This window comes from Hydra viridissima, unplaced genomic scaffold (assembly GCF_058129835.1).
Source record: "Hydra viridissima isolate aposymbiotic clone 2 unplaced genomic scaffold, HvirCarnegie_v1 scaffold_5, whole genome shotgun sequence".
NCBI lineage: Eukaryota > Metazoa > Cnidaria > Hydrozoa > Anthoathecata > Hydridae > Hydra > Hydra viridissima.
This window is the reverse complement of record NW_028324304.1, coordinates 6,545,095-6,566,251: the sequence shown is the minus strand read 5'-3', so window position 1 is coordinate 6,566,251 and position 21,157 is coordinate 6,545,095. Positions and strand designations below refer to the sequence as shown.

Below are 21,157 nucleotides of genomic sequence, written 5' to 3'. Positions count from 1 at the left end.
ATGATGCAGTGTTGGACCGATCTACGTTTTTGTAAAATTGACTTACCACATTTTATAAATATTTTACCTGATTACCTGATGAAATAAAATGCTCCCAAGGAACAATCTGCAGAGGAATAGAAGCCTTATGCATTACGCTTAAAAGATTACTGATATGGCAAATACGTTTAGAAGGAACCCTACAGAAATTTGTCTGATATCTAACACAATAATTGATCATGTTTACAATTTGCATAATCATAAACTATTACTTTGGGATCAACCAATGTTACTATCTAACAAACTTCGGAGTTTGCTGATTATATCCATCGAAAAGGGGCACCCCTAGATAACTGTTTTGGTTTTATCAATGGAACCGTTCAAAGAATTGCTAGGCCTAAAACAAATCAAAGAAATGTCTATAATCTATGGTCATAAGAGAGTCCATGCACTGTAATTTCAAAGTATTGTAGCTCCCAATGGCATGATAGCAAACTTAGTTGATCCTTTTGAGGGTAAAAAACATGATAACACTATGCTATACGAATCTGGTTTATTGCCACAGTTCCAGGAATTTGCATGGCATGAGGGAGTCCTTTATGCTTATATAGCGACCCAGCCTATCCTCTCGAGTACACCTGCTAGCACAATACCGCAGTAGGAATGTTACGCCAGACCAACTTGCATTTAACAAAGGTATGAGTGCACAGCGTGTTAGCGTTGAATGGGTATTTGGTTTAATGACAAATTATTTTAAATTTATAGATTTTAAACAGTCTCAAAAACTTGCCTCAAGTCCTATTGCAAAGGTGTATCCATCTAGTTGGAATCACGTGACATAATTGCGCAATAAAATTAACCATATTGAAATAAGGGAAAATAAATTATTATATTTTATACGAAAAGATAAGAAAACGCTCGTAAAGTTATTATATGTCTTACAGTTATTTTGAAAGTTTATCAAAAGAAGCAGCAGAAAGATTTCTGCGAAAAAAAAGTCTTTTAGGTAAAGTGCCTTGCGCAAGTTTTTTTAAAAGAAAGTGAAAAAGTAAAGCAATGGATCAAGTATCATCAGATACTTGACCCCTAGCAATCTGGACCGACAACTAGCAACCAAGCTCAACCATGCACAAGCAGCACTGACAGTCCTCCAGTAAAGAGGCAAAATCTGATGACAGATTTTACTAGAGCGTCGTTTGAGGAAACGATTTCTAAAGAAGTTGCTTTAAATGGATTGAACTTCGAACAGATCGTCAACTCAAGTATAACAGAAGAGCATGTGAAAGAGAAGTTTCCAACGAAAAACTTCCCAAAGAATGGATCTGATGTTGCAAAGATTTTTCTAGGTTTTCGTGAAGACATCAAGGCTAAAATAAAGTTGTGGATTCAAACTCATCTAGCTGAAGGACAACTCTTTTCAACAACCTTTGATGAATGGACTTCTACTGCAGGGTGACGTTTTTTGAACATTAATCTTCATTATTTTGAAAATGGTGTCAATAAAGAAATCAATTTGGACATGATTCCAATTTATGGAAGTGCAGCTGCTCTTAACATCACAAAATTAATAAATTGATACTATAATTTTTTTCTTTTTTTTAGGTTTCTAATCGTTTTATTTTTTTATTTTTTTATTAACAGTTCGAAGCAAGATTGATGGAATTTGGCTTGGATCCAGAGAAACACATTGTTAGCACTTCTGGTGATGGTGCGAGCGCTATAGTATCATTTGGTTCTATAATCGCATCAGAATACGTCCAGTGCAGCGATCATAGAATTCATCTGGGTGTTACTAAAGTTCTTGATCTAAAGAAACAGTCAGCAGATGCTCCAGTGGATGACGACGACGATGTCTTTTTCGTTGAGTGTGGAAATGAAGATGAACCTGATGAAGATGTACCTGATGTCGGCGAGGACACAGAATCAGACGATAAAGAGTAGGTCGATTCACTTCAAATGGTTTTCGCTTATCAATCAACGATCACTAAATTGAGAAAAATCGCGAGCTTATTCCATCGATCATCGGTCAAAAATGAAATTCTTCAAAAATTCGTTAAGAGGATGAACAACGCGAGAGAACTTAAGCTGAAGTTAGATTCAAAGACTCATTGGGGCAGCTTTCATGATGCTTGCGAAAGGTTCTTGAAGTTACTTGCACCTGTGAAGGAAGCTCTGAACCACAGGGAGATTTACAAAACCTACTTATGGGCAGATATCGACTCAAAAAGATTGGAGGAGCTGGTAGAAGTTCTGAGTGCAGCGAAGTTGGCAATTCAATTCTTGTCAAAGAAATTAGTAAATTTCATCGATTGCAACACAAATATCAAGTTTCTCTTGGACAATTTAGAAATGCATGATCATCAGCTCTCGCAGGATATCTTCTTGGCTATCAAAGAGAAAATCAACAAACGCAGACATGACACTCTTCAATCACTCATCCTTTACTTGCACGACATCAACAGCATCAATGGGCTAAATCACTTTGCTACATCGACTGTTGCAGCTATGAGCAAACTTGCAGTGAAACTGATGGAAAGACTCTTTAGTACTGAAAATGATGATTGTGTGGAACAACCTGAACAGCAAGAAGAACCATCAGCATTAACATCACACCAGGTTCAAAGAAGTTTAGCTGAGCAACTGACACTTGCCTTGTAAGCTTCAAGAGAGGTCACCATCAAGCAGGCGGGCAAAGCTATTAAATGCAAAAAGGAGTTTCAGATGTATGCGAAGACAAAAGTACGCTCACCAACTCTGGATAGACTTATCGAGGGACTGAAGACAATACCAGCAACATCAGTAGCTGCAGAACGTCGTTTTTCGGAACCAAATATTCTTGTGAGCAAAGTTCGCAACCGTCTTTGTGATGAGAACATCGATGCTATTTCTTTTCTTAAATGTTAATTCCGAAATAAATTATTAAAGTAGATTTAAACATAAATTGAGTTTTTTATATTGTTTTTGTATTTTTTGATTAAAAATTTACAGGTTTTAAAAAGAAAAGAAACATTTCAAACCTCATTCCCGGTAACGGTAATTCCCGGGAATAAGCTTTTTCATTTCCGATATTCCCGAAATTGAAATTCCCGTGAATTTGAGGATCACTATTAGCTTTTTTGTTAATTTACTCTTTTAAACCACTTTAGTTAAAAAAAAAAAAGGAATATTAAACAGCATTTTTGTTTTAGGATCGGACAAGTGTCCATATAAGTATCCAGCCGATACTTGGATATGCTTGATACTTTTGGATCTGATCTTACTAGAAGGTAGTGCATCTGATTCATCATTGTGTTTAACCTTGATATTTTTGCCGTGTGCTTAAGCCTATTTTGTTTATTTAAATTCTCTAGTGCATCTTCCGAATATAACCCGATTGGCAAAGGTAATATATGTGAAATGGAAGAACAATGAAACAGCAGTTTATGTACAGTGGGAGATTTATCCAGCAAATCAAAGCTGAAATTCCAAGCCCCAAGGCTGACTCATTCTCAGTTTATGCTTTTAATAAATCAATATTGTTCATTTCGTTGGGTTTAGCATTGAAAACATGGCAGTTGAGTGGATTTTGTCTCTGTAAGTGCGTTAACTACTTTATTATCAAACATTGTAAGATCAACTCTATAGCTGATATTAAAGGTCACCTTTCTTCCTGCAATATCAAAAACTTTGCAAAACGTCTTTAAGGTATTTATTTGATTTTTTTAGATCTGGTTATTCTTCTCTGGATAAAATTAGACTCTCTTTTTTATATTGTAGATGATACAAAAGTGACAACTTGAAGGATTTTCATTTTTCCAAATTTCGCCATCTTCTACTTTGAGCTATAAAGGCACAAAAGCTGTACTAAAAAGATTTTTTCACTCTTAAGTTCTATACTTGTGATGCTTGTCTCAAAGTATTTCTGTTTATAAATATTTTGGCTTGATGCTCCATCAAAACTAATCTTTCCATATAAAACTCCAAATATTTTGTTACCTTAACAACAATTTGACATATCAACCATTTCAGTTATTCTACTCACAGTGTAACATGCTTTTCAGTTATTCTACTCACAGTGTAACATGCTTTAAAGAGTACACTTTGCAGATATTTCAGAAAAATGTATATTCTCCGGATAGCATTTCAATTTTTCCACCAAAATATTGTGCAAGGAAGGATAAATATGTACATAGTGTACAAGAACTGAGTTTCTGATCATTTGATATTGTTTATCGCTGAGATAAGTGTTCATTTTTAATGCAAGAGCTTCCTCTACACTCATAATAATGGGAAAGGTTTTATCCAAAGTTTTATCAGCTATCTCTAAAAGATTAGACAAATTCTTTTTTAAAAGAGATTTTTTTTTCTCCGGCAGCATTTGCACTTTTTGCGGAAGCTAAAAGTAGAGCTTCATGATGTTCAGTGGCTAGTTCTTTTATTTTCTTTCTTTTGGTTTGCTCTCGAAGAACATTTCATTGCTTATGGGGCCTTCCAGAATGAAAATGACTATTTTTATTGTTCATAAGATTTGTTTGAAGCCAACGATTTTCTTTATGTATAAATGAATCATAATTTCGACCACCTTGTGTTAGTTTTCTCTTCACCTTTGAAATAAATATAACTAAAGCAAACTTTACTATATTCAAGTTTTCTTTGCGAATTTCGTCAGTATTTTTTATTTCATTAAGTAAATCTTTCCATAATCTTAATTTATCCACTCCTAATTCACGTATATTTGGGATAAGATCTAATCTTTTCATTGTTTTTGTTTTTAAGAACCATTAATATAATAAAACTAATAAATCAGAAACATTTTAAATTACATATATTTTTTTACTTTACACTGTTTAAATATTTATTTTGTAATGGCTTTAACAATTATCACAATGTTACATCCTGTAATAACACAATATTACTAAGTTAACTTTATATTACAGGAACTACTAAAGTTGTTCAGTTAAGCTTTTTCGAACATGTTGAACTTATCAAATAGTAAATATTTTCAAAAATGGCGGAAAACAAGGTTTTTAAGTGTTTATCAACGTTTGTATTTTTTTCATAACTTTCAATACCGCAGGAGACCGCAGTAATCCCTTTATTATTAAAAGCAGAAACGTTAATTAACTAGAAAAAATTTACATATTTGTGGAACTCGGTGGAACATTTTTTTAGCTGATATATAAACCAAAAAAATACAATTACTTGCGACCTTTTTTTTAGAAAAGTTTTTAAATTTAAACAAAAAAATCAGACTTTTTTTTTTTTTTTTTGAGTAAATTTGAAATATATAGAGCCAAAAGATTATCTTCAAAGTAAATATACATTTTTACTTAAATTAAAAATACTCTATTTTAGTTAAGTAAAAATCTCACATTTTTTAGATTTCTCTGAAAATAAATTTTTTTACTTCTTTTAACTACAAAATACAAAATAAAAGTTTTATGAAGCATTTATACTTTTGAAATAAAAAATTATTGCAAGTCAATATTATTTAAAAAAGGGCACTTAATTTATAGAAAAGTTGTGATGGGTTTATTACCATTTTTTGCTGTTTTGAGTCACTGTGCGTCGTACGCACCAAAATGCGTAAAATCATTATATTTTACAGACGGTACAAAATCCAAGGGTTACGCGAAAACCGTTGCAAAGCTCTCCTGTCGTTGTTGCGTAAAGTGCCTAATAATTATTTCTACGTTTTTTATCCATTTATTTTGTTTATAATTATTAACTGTTTCTTATCATGAATTTATATTGTGTTTTTTTATGTTTTTAGGATCTACAAGATATCTGAGTGCAACAATTCAAAATGAAATGGTTGAGAGCTTGGGAAACCAAACTTGAAACCCACCTACTAGAAATAATTAGTTATTCTGTTTACTTGCGAACATTGTTTACCAAAATTTTAGCAAAATATAACGCATGCGCATAGTTAATGTCTATTACTAAACCACCGTGTTAAGGGTTAACTATCTGTATGGAGTAATATATTCTAATTCGATGAATAAGAAATTCATTGAAAGTATATGTAATTGAAAGTGTATGTAATTAACGTGTATATAATTAAAGTACATGCAACTGAAATATATGTAATTAAAAGTATATTTAATTGAAGTACATGTAATTGAAAGTATAAGTATTTGAAAGTATATGCATGACATTATAATATTGGAGAATTTAAGAATATATTTACACGGTTTAAAACATTTATTGAAAACGCGAATCAATGTCTACTCAAATATTATCAAAGCTTAGAAGCAAAGATTAGAAGACAAATTATGAAAACTTCAAGTCTCAAAGTCTACAGGAAAATGCAAACCTCGATGCCTATATGAATGGAAGACAGACAATACCCACTTCAAATCTCGTAAAATCAGATCAACATAATCAACACGATAAACACTATACACCATACAGTTCATGTTCCGAGACCTGCTCACTCCGCTTATGGTAATGTTATGACGTATTATTTATTTTGCGTATAAGTTATTAGATTAGCCAAACCTATCAATACAAAACCAGATTATTCTCTGATAAAATTAAAGTTTCTGTTTTATTTGAGTGGATTATTAGAAATAAAAGAAGCATATTAATGGTCTGTAAGGCGTGATTAAGGTGGTTACCTCTAAATTGAGTTGAAATCTTTTCCGTACCATACGCTATTAATATGTGTTTACATTAAAACCTAATACAAAATTATCTTTCAAAATCATTAAAAAATATTAAATAAACTTATCAAATATTTATTAAAACCTCAGTTAATAGTTTTTAACCAATCTTTTCTTTTTACTTTTTAGTTTGACAAAAAGATCTGCAATTATAACAACTAACAACATAACTAACGTTTTACACTATTAAAAATGGATTTTAATCTACTTAACTATTCTGCTATTGAAGAAGTTTTCCTGTAAGCTCAAATATAGTTGAAAAAGCGGTACTTTTAAAAATGATTAATATATATATATATATATATATATATATATATATATATATATATATATATATATATATATATATATATATATATATATATATATCATATAAGGTTGTTTTTTTTTTAAATTGTTTTTTGCATTGTTATCATAATCAGATTCCACTATCAGAAGAAGATGTTGTTTTTAATGTGCAAACTAGTGAAGATGATAAAGGTAAAATTAATAAATTTCATATAAATGAACATAAATGTATATATATATAAATGTAATAATATATAATATATTATTATATAAGAACACCCTGTGTGTGTGTGTGTATATATATAAACACACACACACACACACACACACACACACACACACACACACACACACACACACACACACACACACACACACACATATATTTAAAGAGGGAGAGAGAATAAGAGAATAGCTCCTAAATTGTATAAAAATATACTTAAATATAACTTTTTTTTGTTATAATCAAGTTTATTACTTGTTTATATGCATTTCTATCAATAAATACGTATCAAATAATTTATTATTTTTAGATATTTTGAGTATGGCAGTTTCACTGCATACTTTGAAAATGTTGCTCATGCTAAACTGAAACAAAATCTGGAAATTGAAGAAATTCTTCCATACTGTGCTTTCACTATAAAGGATGTTGAAATGGAAATTTTACTCAAAAATGAAACCTTTGGATACAGAACCGAAAGTAGATTGTTTAAGCTATCATCTAAATCATGGTACGTCTAATTATTTTAGTATTTAGGAATAATTTTTTTGTATAATTTTTTAGATGATAAAAGTCGTATTCACAAAAATAGAAGTTTTAATCGTATAATATACGATTGCAAGGGTGGGTTAAATGAAAGTTTAAAAAAAATAATAACTGCGTTAGATAAAAATATATTATGCATTTGTAATCAGTTAAATACTATTTGTCTTTTTAAAGACCAATTATGGGAAGTTAATAATCAAGGAAACAAAAAGTATGTTATTAAATTTATTTTTTCAGTACATTTTTTTTGTCTTAGCATCCTTATGCTTAGGTGTACAACTGTTTGTTATATTTTACATCATTTTTATACATTGTTCAGATTTTATATATTGTTTAGTTCTTTCTAGCCTAAGATCTAAAAAAGAATTAAAACCTTTAGAAGTAAATTAAGATATGTTTGATATTTATATACTTAATTTTTTATTTCTTTTTTTGAACTGCTAAATATTTTCTATTAGGTTTTTTGTTTGCCAACCTTCAGAAAAAGCTGAAGAGTGGGAAAAAAGTCTTATGCTTCATCGAAGTAATCCTCAAGAAACTCAAGCTATGGAAAACTATGGACTAAAATATTAGAATTTCCGACATTAGAAAATCAATTTAGTCTTTTATCTAATCTTCCCAACCATCATAAATGGATGTGGGATAAACTTACAAAAATATTGAGATTTGAGCAAAAGTTTTAAACTTCCTATCGGTATTTTCCAGGATCACCTAGAAATAGAATTCTTCAGGCATTATTTTACCGAAATAATTCTATTGACATAATTAAGTCATGTTTAAAAAATACTTTTAACATAAAAAAGCCAGTCATATATCCATCAAGTAAAGGAGACCTAGCTCATAAATCATCAATTGCAAAAAAGATTAGGTTATCTTCTTTAGAGGGCATTGTTGACAATGTAAGTTTTTAATTAGTTTTAAATTGTTACATATTTTAATTTTAACATTTAAATGCAGATTTTTCATAAATTTCAGTCTAATAATTCATGTTGTGGGAATAAGTTTATTTCAAAAAGTATTGACATCTCTAATTCAAGTAATGAGGTATGTTAAATATATAGGTATATTAAACATAAGTTTTTATCTAAATTAACTTAATTTAATTAGAATCATAATTTTAATCCCTTTAATACTTGATTATAAATCAAGTATTAAAAGGTAAAAAAAAAAGTAATAAATATAATTCAAAAAGGAAACATCACATTTCAATATTTTTTTTTTTAAAAATTCATTTCGTTTAGCATTTAGGCAAAAAAAACAGTCTCTATGAGTACTTTTGTGCTGAACTTTTCAGTCATGGTGTTATTAGTTGGCGTGTTCGTAGACCTTCTCTTAATATTTGTGTAATGAATAATTACAGTCAGGAGAGTGGTAATTTTCAAGTATGTTTGTTTGCAACTTGTTTAGTTTTACTAATTTTCTTTTTTGATTAAATTAAAATATAATTGTAATTAAAAAAAAAGTTATTTGAATTTTTTAACTTTAATTTCAAGCTTTTAAATGACTTTTTTTATTTAAATAAGGTAAAGAATTTGTTCATGTAAAAGCAGAAACCATCAATTCTTCTAATATTTATAACTGCTCGTGTAAAACTTTTTCAACTATTATTTATTTTCAATCAGATAATGTGACAAATGTCAATAATTGTTGTCATTGTCGATTATTACATCAGTTACTTCAAATGCTAGAAAACCTAGACTTTTCGCCAGAAAATAATTTAATAAACAAGAAAAAACTGACAGAATGTATGTTTTGTCTAACATCAAATGTTTTTAAATTAGCTTCAAAATCTGGTATAGAAAGATATTCAGTAGTTTCTGATTCGTGCACATTTAATACGGTTTTTGAACTTAGTAAATCGTTGAGAAAAGTTGTAAAATGTCATGATTCGTAATGTCAAATATGTGAAGGATCTACTCGACAAATCAACAATCTAGGCAAAGGATTTTTGTGTTCTCATCTAAAAGTTTTTAGGGAGCATTTTTATCTTACTCAAAACACTACTGATTGGATAAGTATTGACCAAGATGAATTTACATCAGTAGATGAGTTAAAAGATTAAGCTCAACTTCTTAAAGAAAAGGTATTTTAGTTGTTTTATACATATATACGTTTGTCAATTAATAGTATTTTATGTTTTATAGCAATTTTGGTCAGTTCATTGTTTAATTGTGAATTAATTGTTGTTCATGTTTTATGCACACAGTTACTTTAATACAACAAAAAATTCCAAAATGATTAAATTAAAAAATTTTGTTTAGCCATCATGTCACATGCAACCCTCGGAATTAGGGTCGGCATTGGACAATGCTGACCTAACTGCCGACCTTTAAATATTTGAGGTCGGCAAAAAAAATTGCCGAACTCGTTTCTATGTTTTATAGTAAGACCTTTGTATTGAACCTTTTTTGCCAAGCTGATGCTGACCTTAAAAAGATTGAGGTCTACAAATTATTGCCAACCTCATTTTTCTTAATTCTGAGGGTTACACATGATTTTCTTTATATATTATTTAATTTCAAAAAAAATTAAGATTAGGATTAAGAGTATTGAAACCCAGGGTTTCATAACATATAGTTTTAATAGTGGGAAGATGTATTTGATGTAACATCTGGTTTGTGGACATTTGGACTTCATGCTCCAAGTAAGAAGACGGTTTCCTGTGATCAGTTTAGTCATAAATTTAGCGCTGATATTGTAAAAAGACAGTCTGCTACAAATGGGTATTCTTTTATGCCTTCTACAGATCTTGAAATATGTGAATGTGGTGTAAGAATTTTTTTTTTTTATAAGGCTATTTTGACATTTAAATAAAATAAATTTAAATAAAATTTTTTTATAATTAGTTTCAGCTAAGTCATAAAGTAGAACAACTTTCTTAGCTGTAGTAAAGTCAATTTTGTCACCAATAAAAATGATAACAATTATCATGATTTTCAATTTTTTAAAGGCTGGGTGGGTATCTGAATCTTTTTCAAATGGAGGTACTGAGTTTAGTCATAAAATAAACATGTACACTGATCGTGAAGTGGTTGAGTGTGATGTTTATTTGCGCAAATGTTTATCAAATAATTGTACTGCTTATCGGTATGGATGGGAAGATTCTGTTTTTTGTTTGTCTAAATCAACTTGTGCTGGTTATGAATTAGGTATATTAAACTTTTTAAGTGTGTGGTTATATATATATATATATATATATATATATATATATATATATATATATATATATATATAGCACATCTTAAAAAGATTTGTCTTCTTATTCTTTCAGTTGAAAATTCTGATGATATAAGATTTGATGCTGATACTTTAAAACTAAACTCTATACTTATAAATTATATTCCTGCTGAATGTATACCATCATTTCAGCTGATGGTTTCATAATCACCAGTGCAACATAATTTGCGGCGGTCCTGTGCTAAAGTTTTTAAAATACTAGCTGCTGATAGCTCTTTTGACAGTTTAATTCCATTACGTTTCACTGATGAAATACTTTTTATATGTGAACAACTTTTATCAAATGTAGGTGGTTGTGAACTTTCAGTAAAGTTTTGTCTGCTGCGTTGTTTTTCTCCTGAGTTAGCAAAATTGGTAGAATTATCCTCTAACTACAATAATTCACCTTCTGGAGATATTGTTATATTAATCCAATATTGTTGTAATTTTGTTAAAAAAATTCATTTTGTTGATGTGCAACCAAAAAATGCTGAAGTCATTAAAGATACTTATAACCCACCAAGATTTGGGAGAGCTTATTATTTTGAAAAACATGGATGTCAAATTAGAAAAATGAGAATGTTTTCTGTTGATAAAAGTTCTAATAATAACTTGTTTGATAATATTCCTTCTAAAATTTGTAATAAATTATTTCCTCAAGTTTCAAAAAAAGGTGTATCTTTTTTTTTATGGTTTTGTCCTATGCATGGCCATTGCTATGGCTTTCATATTATACAAGGATCAAAAGGAAGAAAAGACCCACATGCTTCTTTGTATTCCCATTGTGAAATAGCTCCAAAAAATATAGTTTATGATTTTGGATGCAGTTTATCGGAATTCTGTCACAATATAGAATCAGTTTTTTTTAAAGATACTTCTTTTTTCCATGATGTGTTTCATGGTTACACACATAAATGTGCTGATGTTTTTCGCTGCAATCGCTTGGGTAGTTTTTATCCAATAAATAATTCTATATGCGAGCATTTCAATAGTTTTTTACAAAATGTCAAGTCTTCAGCTAAACTAATGACGCAAACTCATTTTTGCTTCTACCTCCAGTTTTTCATACATATTTGGAATCAAAGGAAAAAAATCTCTTTGAAAAACGATTGATTACGTCTGAGAATACTAAAGATTAAATAATTTTACTGTTCTTTTTTTATCTTTGTTGTTAACTAATATACTTTCTTTTTACTTACTTTATATAAATACTTTTTTCCTTACTCTTTTGGAAGTTTTAAATTTTGTGAATACTTTTTTCATTTTAACATAAGAATGTTTTATTCTATTATTTTATTTAATATTGTAATAATTTGTAATCTTGATATTGTAACTTATCAAGCAGCCTAACTCTATGAAAAACATTTTAGTTTGAAATTTTGTATTACAAAGTAAAAAAAACTTTTGTATTACATTTGTATTTTGATTCACATTTGTTATGTTTTCGCTTTAGTACTGTATTTTTAGTTGATTTTAGATGATATTTTTAGGTAAACACTTACTATTATTTACAAATAAACACCTTTACTAACCATATCCAACTAGATTGATACCGTTAATAACCTATTCATTGGAGTGTGTAATAGAAAGTGAAATTTGCTTCAGACGACTTTCTTGTTAGCAGTCGTTCAGACGATTTTTTTGGTGCTGGTAATTGACTTTATATTTGTAATTTTTTTTATATTTGCTTGTTTACTTACATATTTGAAATAGTATTTGATTATTATATTAAAATTGAAAAATAAAAAAACTTTACTTTCGTTTTATTGTTATATTTAATAATCCTTGCTCAACCATTAAACTCCTGTAAAAAGTTGCAGACTGAGTCTCTTTCAAGCGCAGCGGAAACATAGACATGCTCTATAGCTCAAAAAAACATTTTTTAAAGTTTTTTTATTAACAAATAAAAAATATTGGAAAAAAAAATTAGAGCAAGAATGTTTTAAAATCAATTTTGCCTGTCAAGATATTTTTTGGAAATGCGCGTGCAAGTGAAAAGACACCTAGAAAGATTTTTCTTGGTTGTCAAATTCTAATTGCGCAACTGATTCGTAGCTATCTAAAATGTAACTTGCATAAGGGATAGTCCAATAAAATTACGCAACGAAAAATATATTTAAAAACAGAAGTAATCGGTCTTAAGCTTTTACGCGGTAAAAGCTTAAGACCTTTTAGTCGGTTTTAAGCGTTTATTAAACTTAATGGACCATTTTGACTTTCTATTTAACTTAAGGCTCTGCGAGGGAAAATTTTTGATCTTTTTTGTTTTGTTTATTAGTGAAATTCTAACCTTACAAAATTCGTAGAATAAATAACATCGCAAATAGTTGTGATTTTAACGACCTAAGTTCGCTATTGACCAGTCGAGGATTGAATAATTAAGCATAACAACAATAAAAGATTACAGGGATTGATGATCAGTGCATATTGCATTTCATTGGCTCTATTTATTTAAAGGAATTGAAAATGTTTTTTTAACATGTCTAATACCTCTTATAAAGTCTCTTACTAAAAAAAGTTTAAAGGTCAAGGAAATATTGGAAGATTTGCTAAATATTCTGCTAATCAAAATTTAAATGTCAACAGCCGCAACATCGACCGGTAACCAGCCGTTACCACGTGTTGCGGTTTTGGTTGGGTTTTTGTTTGCATTTATTAGCATCAACAATAAGTCTAACGGCTTGTTAAAATAACTAAAACTATTAGTTGCACAAATTTTTATTATAAGATTTTTATTAAAAAATTTAGCATCTTAAAAATACATTGCCTATAAGTTTTTTATTACATTTCAAAATATTTAATTTTCAAGCAGTACTTTATAAATAAAAGCAGTAAAAAAAGATTCTACCGAAGATTCTACCGAAGCTAGCATTGTTGGTACAAAAAATATTTTAAACAACTTGTTAAACAAAACAAGCTTAATTTCAAAGCATACATTTTTGTTGAGGTTTGTGTAAAACGGCCCACATTGGATGTGATTCTATTTGCATTTTTTGTTTGTTTTTATAAACAATATAATTAAATTATTTTATATAGGGTTAGGGTTAGGTCATAATAAAGAGTGCGATACATTCTTTTTATTTAGAAATCAAAATTTAATAAAAATCATTCAGGTAATATTTCCAAATTTATTTTAATAAAATTTTAACAAAATAATTTAATAAAAAAACTTTCTCGTGATGTACACAACTGTACGTGACTTCACTACTCCACTTATGTCCATCTTTTACTCCAGTTTTCAACATAACGACTTATTTTTTACTTTTAACTTTACTTTTCGAACTTTCTACAAAACGACATATCCAATTTGTTGAAGTCAATTTGATGCCACTAACTAAGAAGTTTTGGCTTTGAGCTTCGGGTCATTTTCTTCTAAAAAATAAATGGATTTACATTAACTACTTTTGAAGAGGAAATGAAATTTCAGGAGGAGAAGCATAACTTTTCAAAAATATCTTAATAAACTAGTTTTGTCATTATTCTTTTCTTTTTTTTTCAATGCCACTTGTTGAATTGCAACCAAAACAGCCTTTACATCTACTATGTTTCACAGTACACACTGCTTTATGATACGCTCAAAAACTTAACTTTGAATTAAGAATCATTTCTTGAAAACATAGATTTAAAACTTCGACGTTTTAGACGTAGAAGTCGGTCACATTTACTGCCATTAATGAACCATTTTTATGTAGTTTTGCCCACTTCAGCATTTTTATGATTTTTTATCAAAACATATATATATATATATATTAGGGGTGGTCAACAAAAACAAAGTAACAGACTTCAGTACTTCACAAGTTTATTTTTGCTGTTTGTTATGATTATAACAATTTTACAAAAATTAAATGAAAAAAATTTAAAAAAACTGTACTTACAGGTCGATCCCTCCTAAAAATAAAACATTGCTGAATGTCGATTATCGATTTAAAACTAGAAATTAAAATTAAGAAACTAAAGTTGTAATTGAAAATTTTAACTGAAAATTATTATCTTGTTCAGAATTTATTTTTAAAATTTGACACTTTTTATATAGTTTTATCGATTTATTATCGATTATTAATGATTTAAAACTTTAAATTAAAATTATAAATTGAAATTAAGAGATTTAAGTTGTAATTAAAAATTTTAACTGAAAATTATTATCTAACTCAGAATTTAGTTTTAAAAAAAAATGTTCCGCAGTGGTTAATCTACGACAGTAATTTCATTGATAGAGTTAGAAAATTCTTGCGATGGTTTGCAACCAATCAAAGAATAAAATGCTTCTTTTTCTCTTTCTTTGTCAATGTGTCATTGAGATTTTCAATAAGACTGAATTCATTTTCAGCTATATCATTAACAACTGCCCACTGTTGTAAAAAATGACCAAAAACTACTTTGAGCTGGCCCGAGAAAACTGCTTTGACAGGGTGAAACTACAATGTTTCCTGACTCCAAAAATGTAAAATTTGAAATCTAACTATTTCGTCCGAGAAAATAATTTCGATTTTTAGTTTTTAGTACTTTGCACAATAGGCCGAAATGACAGCTTTTCAAATTTTGCATTTTTACAGCATTCAAAAACTCTTCAAAATAAGCATTTATTACTCCAAAACATAACTGTCTAAAATTCACTTGAATAATAGTTTATTCTGACACAACTGATATAGTTTTTCATTAACAAGATGGAAATAATAAACACTTTCTTAAATAATTCTTTTAGTTATTCTAAGCCAAAACACAAAAACAACCTCTTGATTCTAAACACATAAAGAGCAAATGGTACATAAAATAAATTCTTCTCAATATTTGATTCTTCACAAATGCTTGCTGTTGTAGTCCACAACACATGAAAGAAGCCTCTTTGCATACTCAGGATGATTGCGGTCTCTTTTGTATCTCTGTCAATGTGAGCTGAAATTATAATGCATTGATTCTGTTGCCTGCTCACTAAAGATCCCCAAGGGAGCCCTTTTGATCTCAATGAATTGCTTCACATGGAAGAAAACAGCATGAACTTTTGGAGTCACACTGATGTTCATGATTGCCAAATATGAGTCTCTGAAGCGATCAATTTTTTCAGAAAAGTCATCCTCCAGAACCATACCAAAACATGCTGTCACTACAGACTTAAACTTTCGAAGGGCATCAATGATTCCAAAGACTTGAAAAGCAGACTCAGTCTCTGCAATTCTTTGAAGGAGGTCAAGATTGCTGAGAAGCTTGTGACAGGCATTCCCTGCAAACTGCCCACCATGGTATGGTTCTTGTTGAATGTGGAGAACTGAGGGCCACTTGACAACATTGGGCCAAACTTCTGTCATGGCTTTGTACATGTGATTGACCACACCAAGGAGAAGATGGAGTTCCATTGGTGGTATGAGCTCCAAGATGAGTTTGTTTTCAGAACCAGATAGCAAAGGCTCATGCGCTACATTGCCAATAGATCTTGCCTTTTTGATATCACCACCAGACTTAGCAAACTCTTGATAACAGGCAACAAGTGAGCCTAGTGTCCTCAAAGATCCTGATTGAGAAAGATGCTTTGATTCTGTGTTGCACCAAGAGCAAGGGTGAGTACTTGCATTTTCAAAGTTTTCTGGTAGTCCTTCTGATAAAGCCACAAGCATTTGACGCTTTACACTACTGTCTTTGGCAGTCCTCTGAGTTAAAAGTTTTTTCCGTGGTGGTGACCTTGAATCACAGTGAGAATCCAACTCCATGATGCCAAGAGAAACTTTCAGAAATCCTCCACCTCCATCAATTCCCAACTTGACAATATGATTCTGGAAAACTCTTCGAGAAAGCAGGACTTCATTCAAAAGCTCGGCAAGATCCTTGCAATGCACAACCACAAAGTCAGTGGAGTTACTCTCTGATAAAACTTGGATGCTGGTTCGAGTAAAAAACTCAGACAACTGTTTGCCAATGGCTTCAAACTCTATAGAAAACTAGTCTCCACAATCTTGGTGTCACTGACTCTGTTGATGGTTGATGCCAATTTCTTCATGCCAAGGTTGGACAGTCCTGTGTTTAGCTGAACTTGTACAAGATCTTCAGTTTTGATGCTGGGTTCAAGAAAAAGAGCTCTTGCACTTGAGCTTCCTAAAAATGAAATTATATTAACACTTTTTGTAATTTTAAGTTTTAAAATTAAAGGTATTCCCTCTGAACCTGCCATCCTTATATGTATATATAAAAGTATCACCTGTTTTAACTCTAAGTGGTGGGCCGCCTTTAGGATGCGATATTTTGGCAGTACCACCAGGTGTGGAAGGTTTAGTAGAGATGACTTGAGTAGCTATTTGCTCTGCAGCGAGTGGATCAGCTGTAGCTAGCTGCTTGAGATTCTCTCTAAAAGTGAATGGAGTGCACTGATGTGGCAGACCTCTTCCAACTAGACTCAAACAATCACCACATCTTTGAGGGGTACAATCTTCCACAGGTTTAGAATAGTCCACTGGGCTCTTCTCATTCAACTTCAAATGTCCAACTTGACAAATAAGACAGTTGCAACCTTGATCTCTTGTTGGTGGTCTAACTTTTATAGATGAGAAAGGAAACAAAGGTGGCAGGTTAACATCTTTTCCTTCATCTTTTCTCCGAAGAATTGTTCGACATGAGTCACAAATGCCTCTTGGCACTCTGGTATCAGTCAAATCAAGACTTGTAGGATAAATGGACAATGCTTGAGGATCTTTTCAACAAGGAACTGTGTCAACTCTCGAGAGCACTTCTTCAGACACAAGACACAGACAGATTTCCGACAATCTTCATGATTTTTTGAAAAATTTGGCATTTTGAAATTTTTCTCACACAACTGATAAGTGAAACACTTTAAATAAACATGTTCACTGCCAATTCCCGGAATTTTTAGCTTGTTTACAATTTTGATGCAACAAAATGTTTATAATATAGTTCAACCATGAAATTGTAGGTAAAATTTTATCTTCTGAGTTAAAATAAATACAAATTATACTTGCTATATAGACTGTTATGTTTTAGAGTAATAAATGCTAATTTTGGAGAGTTTTTGAATGCTGTAAAAATGCAAAATTTGAAAAGCTGTCATTTTGCCCTATTGTGCAAAGTACTAAAAACTAAAAATCAAAATTATTTTCTTGGACGAAATAGTTAGATTTCAAATTTTACATTTTTGTAGTCAGGAAACATTGTAGTTTCACCCTGTCAAAGCGGTTTTCTCGGGTCAGCTCAAAGTAGTTTTTGGTCATTTTTTACAACAGTGTGCCATGTGTGGAGCCTCGGTATTCTCCGAGAAATCAGAAGGAAAAACGTTAAATCTCCAAATAATTGTCTCCTGGCTACTGTATTTTAACAGCAGATGGTAAAAAGGCAAGCATTTTCTTTTGCATGTTTTTCAATATTGGATCCTGAAACAATTTATTGGTTGCCAAACAAGCATCTTAGTTCATTGATGACTATTGTTTCCAAAATCGCTTGAAGTGCAGTTGATGAACCTGCAGTTGGACCAAACATAGACATGAAAACACGGACAACTTCCACTAGGTGATAACAGAATGCAATCCAGCCCATTTAAGTTCCCAGAGCTTGTTTAATTCTAACACATGCGCTATTATGAAGCCCTGTATTGCTAGCTGTTGTGTCGAACACAAGACTTTTAATGTGTAAACAAAGATTTCATTACTCATTTACTACAATACAGGCATTTGCTTGAGCCTCTCCTATTCCTCTATCCATTTTTGGAATAGCCAAAAATTTTTGCCAGGCATTCCCAGTAACAATAATAGCTATGCGATCTACATTTTCCTTTGATCCATCAATGTCGGGCAATATTGTGCTGTCCCAATGCAGTTGACACTGTTCAAGTACATAACAGAGTTTGAGTTGGTTGATACTTCTCATCTTCTTATAATTCCGACCTCGATGTTCACAAAGAAAGTTCACCTTATGTTTCATTATGCGTTTGTTATGTGTTCTTTATATCACACTTTCACCTTTGCTCTTGTTCCTCTCTGTGCCTTTTCCTGTTGTGTTGTCTTTACATCTACCCCACTCATCCTGCAGGAAATTACATGTTCTCTTTGAATGCATGGATTTTTACAACCATGGATTTTCAATTTTCAGCAACTGGATAGGTGATTGCTTATCGAGACCTGACCATGCCTCTTTGAAGGTAGCAAACATTTTGTTTTCTGGTCCTCTGATTTCACCAAACAGTGATTTCCAAACAGCGCTAGCTACAAGTTCAAGGATATGGTGACGACAAGCAAGATAAAATAGCTTTTTATCAACAAGTTCTTCGATAAGTTTAGCTGCACCCTTATGGACCCCACTGTTGCTTGCTGTAGTATCAAATACCAAAGCGACAACTGATTCTTTTAATCCCCATGCTTCTAAGAGATCATATGAGGCATCAGCTTGAGTTTGTCCTTTAGAACTCCTAGTTGTGGCACACCCAGCAATTTTCCCGATGAAAATTCTGGTGAACCCGACAGAAGAATTGCTAGACGTTCAAACTTATCACCAAGAGAGTCCTGCAGTAACTTTCCATCCCAGTGCATGGCACCAAATTGAGGTGTTTTTTCCTTTATTTTCTCCAATATGTTTTCTGCAATGTGCTGTCTGTTTGACATTCGCTTTCGACGCGTAGTTGAACGGGATACATCGAAGTCGTCTAGATTGCCACCCGCTGCTTTTATTATAGCTGAAACTATCATTGTAGTTTGATTGTCGGACAACTTTACCCGATCGACTGCTGTCGTTAACTCGTCACATTCCATAATTTTTCTGGGAACTTGAAGTGTAACAAACTCTTGAAACTCTATTTTTTCAATAATGTGATCTGGCTCAAAATCCGGATCAATTTCCGTACAACCAACTTGTGCACCATCCTCGGACTCTTCAAAAAATTCATTTCCTTCTAGCTCTGCAGCTGCTCTTTTCTCTAGTCTTTCTGTTTCTTTTTCTTGTCGTTGTTGCTGATGTTCAATTCTGGTCAGAAACTGTAAAGCCTTTGCTTCAAAATTTTGATCCCGGCCATTCATACTAGAATTTCTTTCATGTTTCTGATCAAGATAAAACGCAATGTCATCATCTTTGTGTTTCTGAGATAGAAGTCTAGATTTTCTTATGTCATCAATTGCATCTGGAGCACCAATGTCGAAAAGCATATCAAGCTCTGAGATGAAGTTTTCTCGTTTGTTACCAGGGTCGGTGGCACGACTTCTATTTTTTTTAAACTGGTCCTATCATTCCATAATCCAACAACATCAAACATACAGTTTTGTCTTACTTTGGTTTTGATGCGAGCCATGTGCCAAAAATCTGCAACACTGTCTGCAACGCTGTAAGAAATTTCTTCATTCTTAACACTGTTACCAACGCTATCAGGATCATGTCTCAGATATAAAACATACTTCATCACCTGTCTGCGTGTAGGTAACTTTGCTCCTGTAAGTGATGAACATGGCTGACCAATCAACCAAAAACTTGTACTAGTTCTAGTGGTAGGTTTTGAAGATGACGGAGTTGCGGGAACACTCGAAGGTAATGGCGAAGACGGTATAATTGGGTTTGTCACATTAAATTCTTTTCTACTCCTAGTCAACACTTTCTATTTTTTCTAAACAAAAATGCAAAATTGTATGCTCACAACCATAGCATGCAGGTAAAATAAATAACTATTAAAACAAAAACATTATTTCCTATGTGTTTTAGAAAATGACATACAATTTGTTTGATTTGGGTCAAAATTGTGTAAAATTAAAAAAAAAATACTCACAATAACTTAGATAATCATCAACTTATCAATTGGCATTCATAACTTAATTAATCAATAACTTAAATTGATCAATTTCAACATTTTTCGACAGTTATACTAAAAATAACATTGCATTTTTGTACATTTTCTGTTAAAATTTACTTAAAATGTTCGAGAGCTTTGAGCAACCCCTAGAAGACTTTAAATAAATTTGTAAAAAATGTTTTTTAATAAAGCATTGATAGTATAATGGGAAAAACTTCACAAGGCTATGTTCTGGGTTGTGTAATAATTTCTGGACAGCCCTAGTGTGCAATGGAATGCTATTGCTGACCATGCAAACAATTATTTTTTTGACAATTTGGCCACAACTGTTTATACGCTTTAGGAATGATTTTAGAAATGCACTGAAAAAAGAGTTTATCGACTACTTTTTCTTTTTCCCGTATTAACCCCAGATTTTTCCCGGATAAACTTTATCATTTTTGTAATGTATAACTAAGATCTTTTACATATGTTTTATACGCAAATTGAGAACGCAAG

At 31.2% G+C, this 21,157-nt stretch overlaps 1 protein-coding gene and 2 pseudogenes across 1 annotated transcript; all 3 read left to right on the top strand.

Moving 5' to 3' along the window:
- Positions 1 to 79: 79 nt before the first annotated feature.
- On the top strand, positions 80 to 5,656 carry LOC149888252 (uncharacterized). The gene has a single exon (XM_090089267.1). The coding sequence runs from the start codon at positions 1,636 to 1,638 to the stop codon at positions 1,918 to 1,920; it is 285 nt and encodes a 94-aa protein (XP_089945393.1). The 5' UTR covers positions 80 to 1,635; the 3' UTR covers positions 1,921 to 5,656.
- LOC149888253 (uncharacterized) lies at positions 155 to 821 on the top strand (annotated as a pseudogene).
- Positions 5,657 to 6,815: 1,159 nt separating the features above from the next.
- LOC145188638 (uncharacterized) lies at positions 6,816 to 12,032 on the top strand (annotated as a pseudogene).
- The last annotated feature ends 9,125 nt before the right edge of the window (positions 12,033 to 21,157 follow it).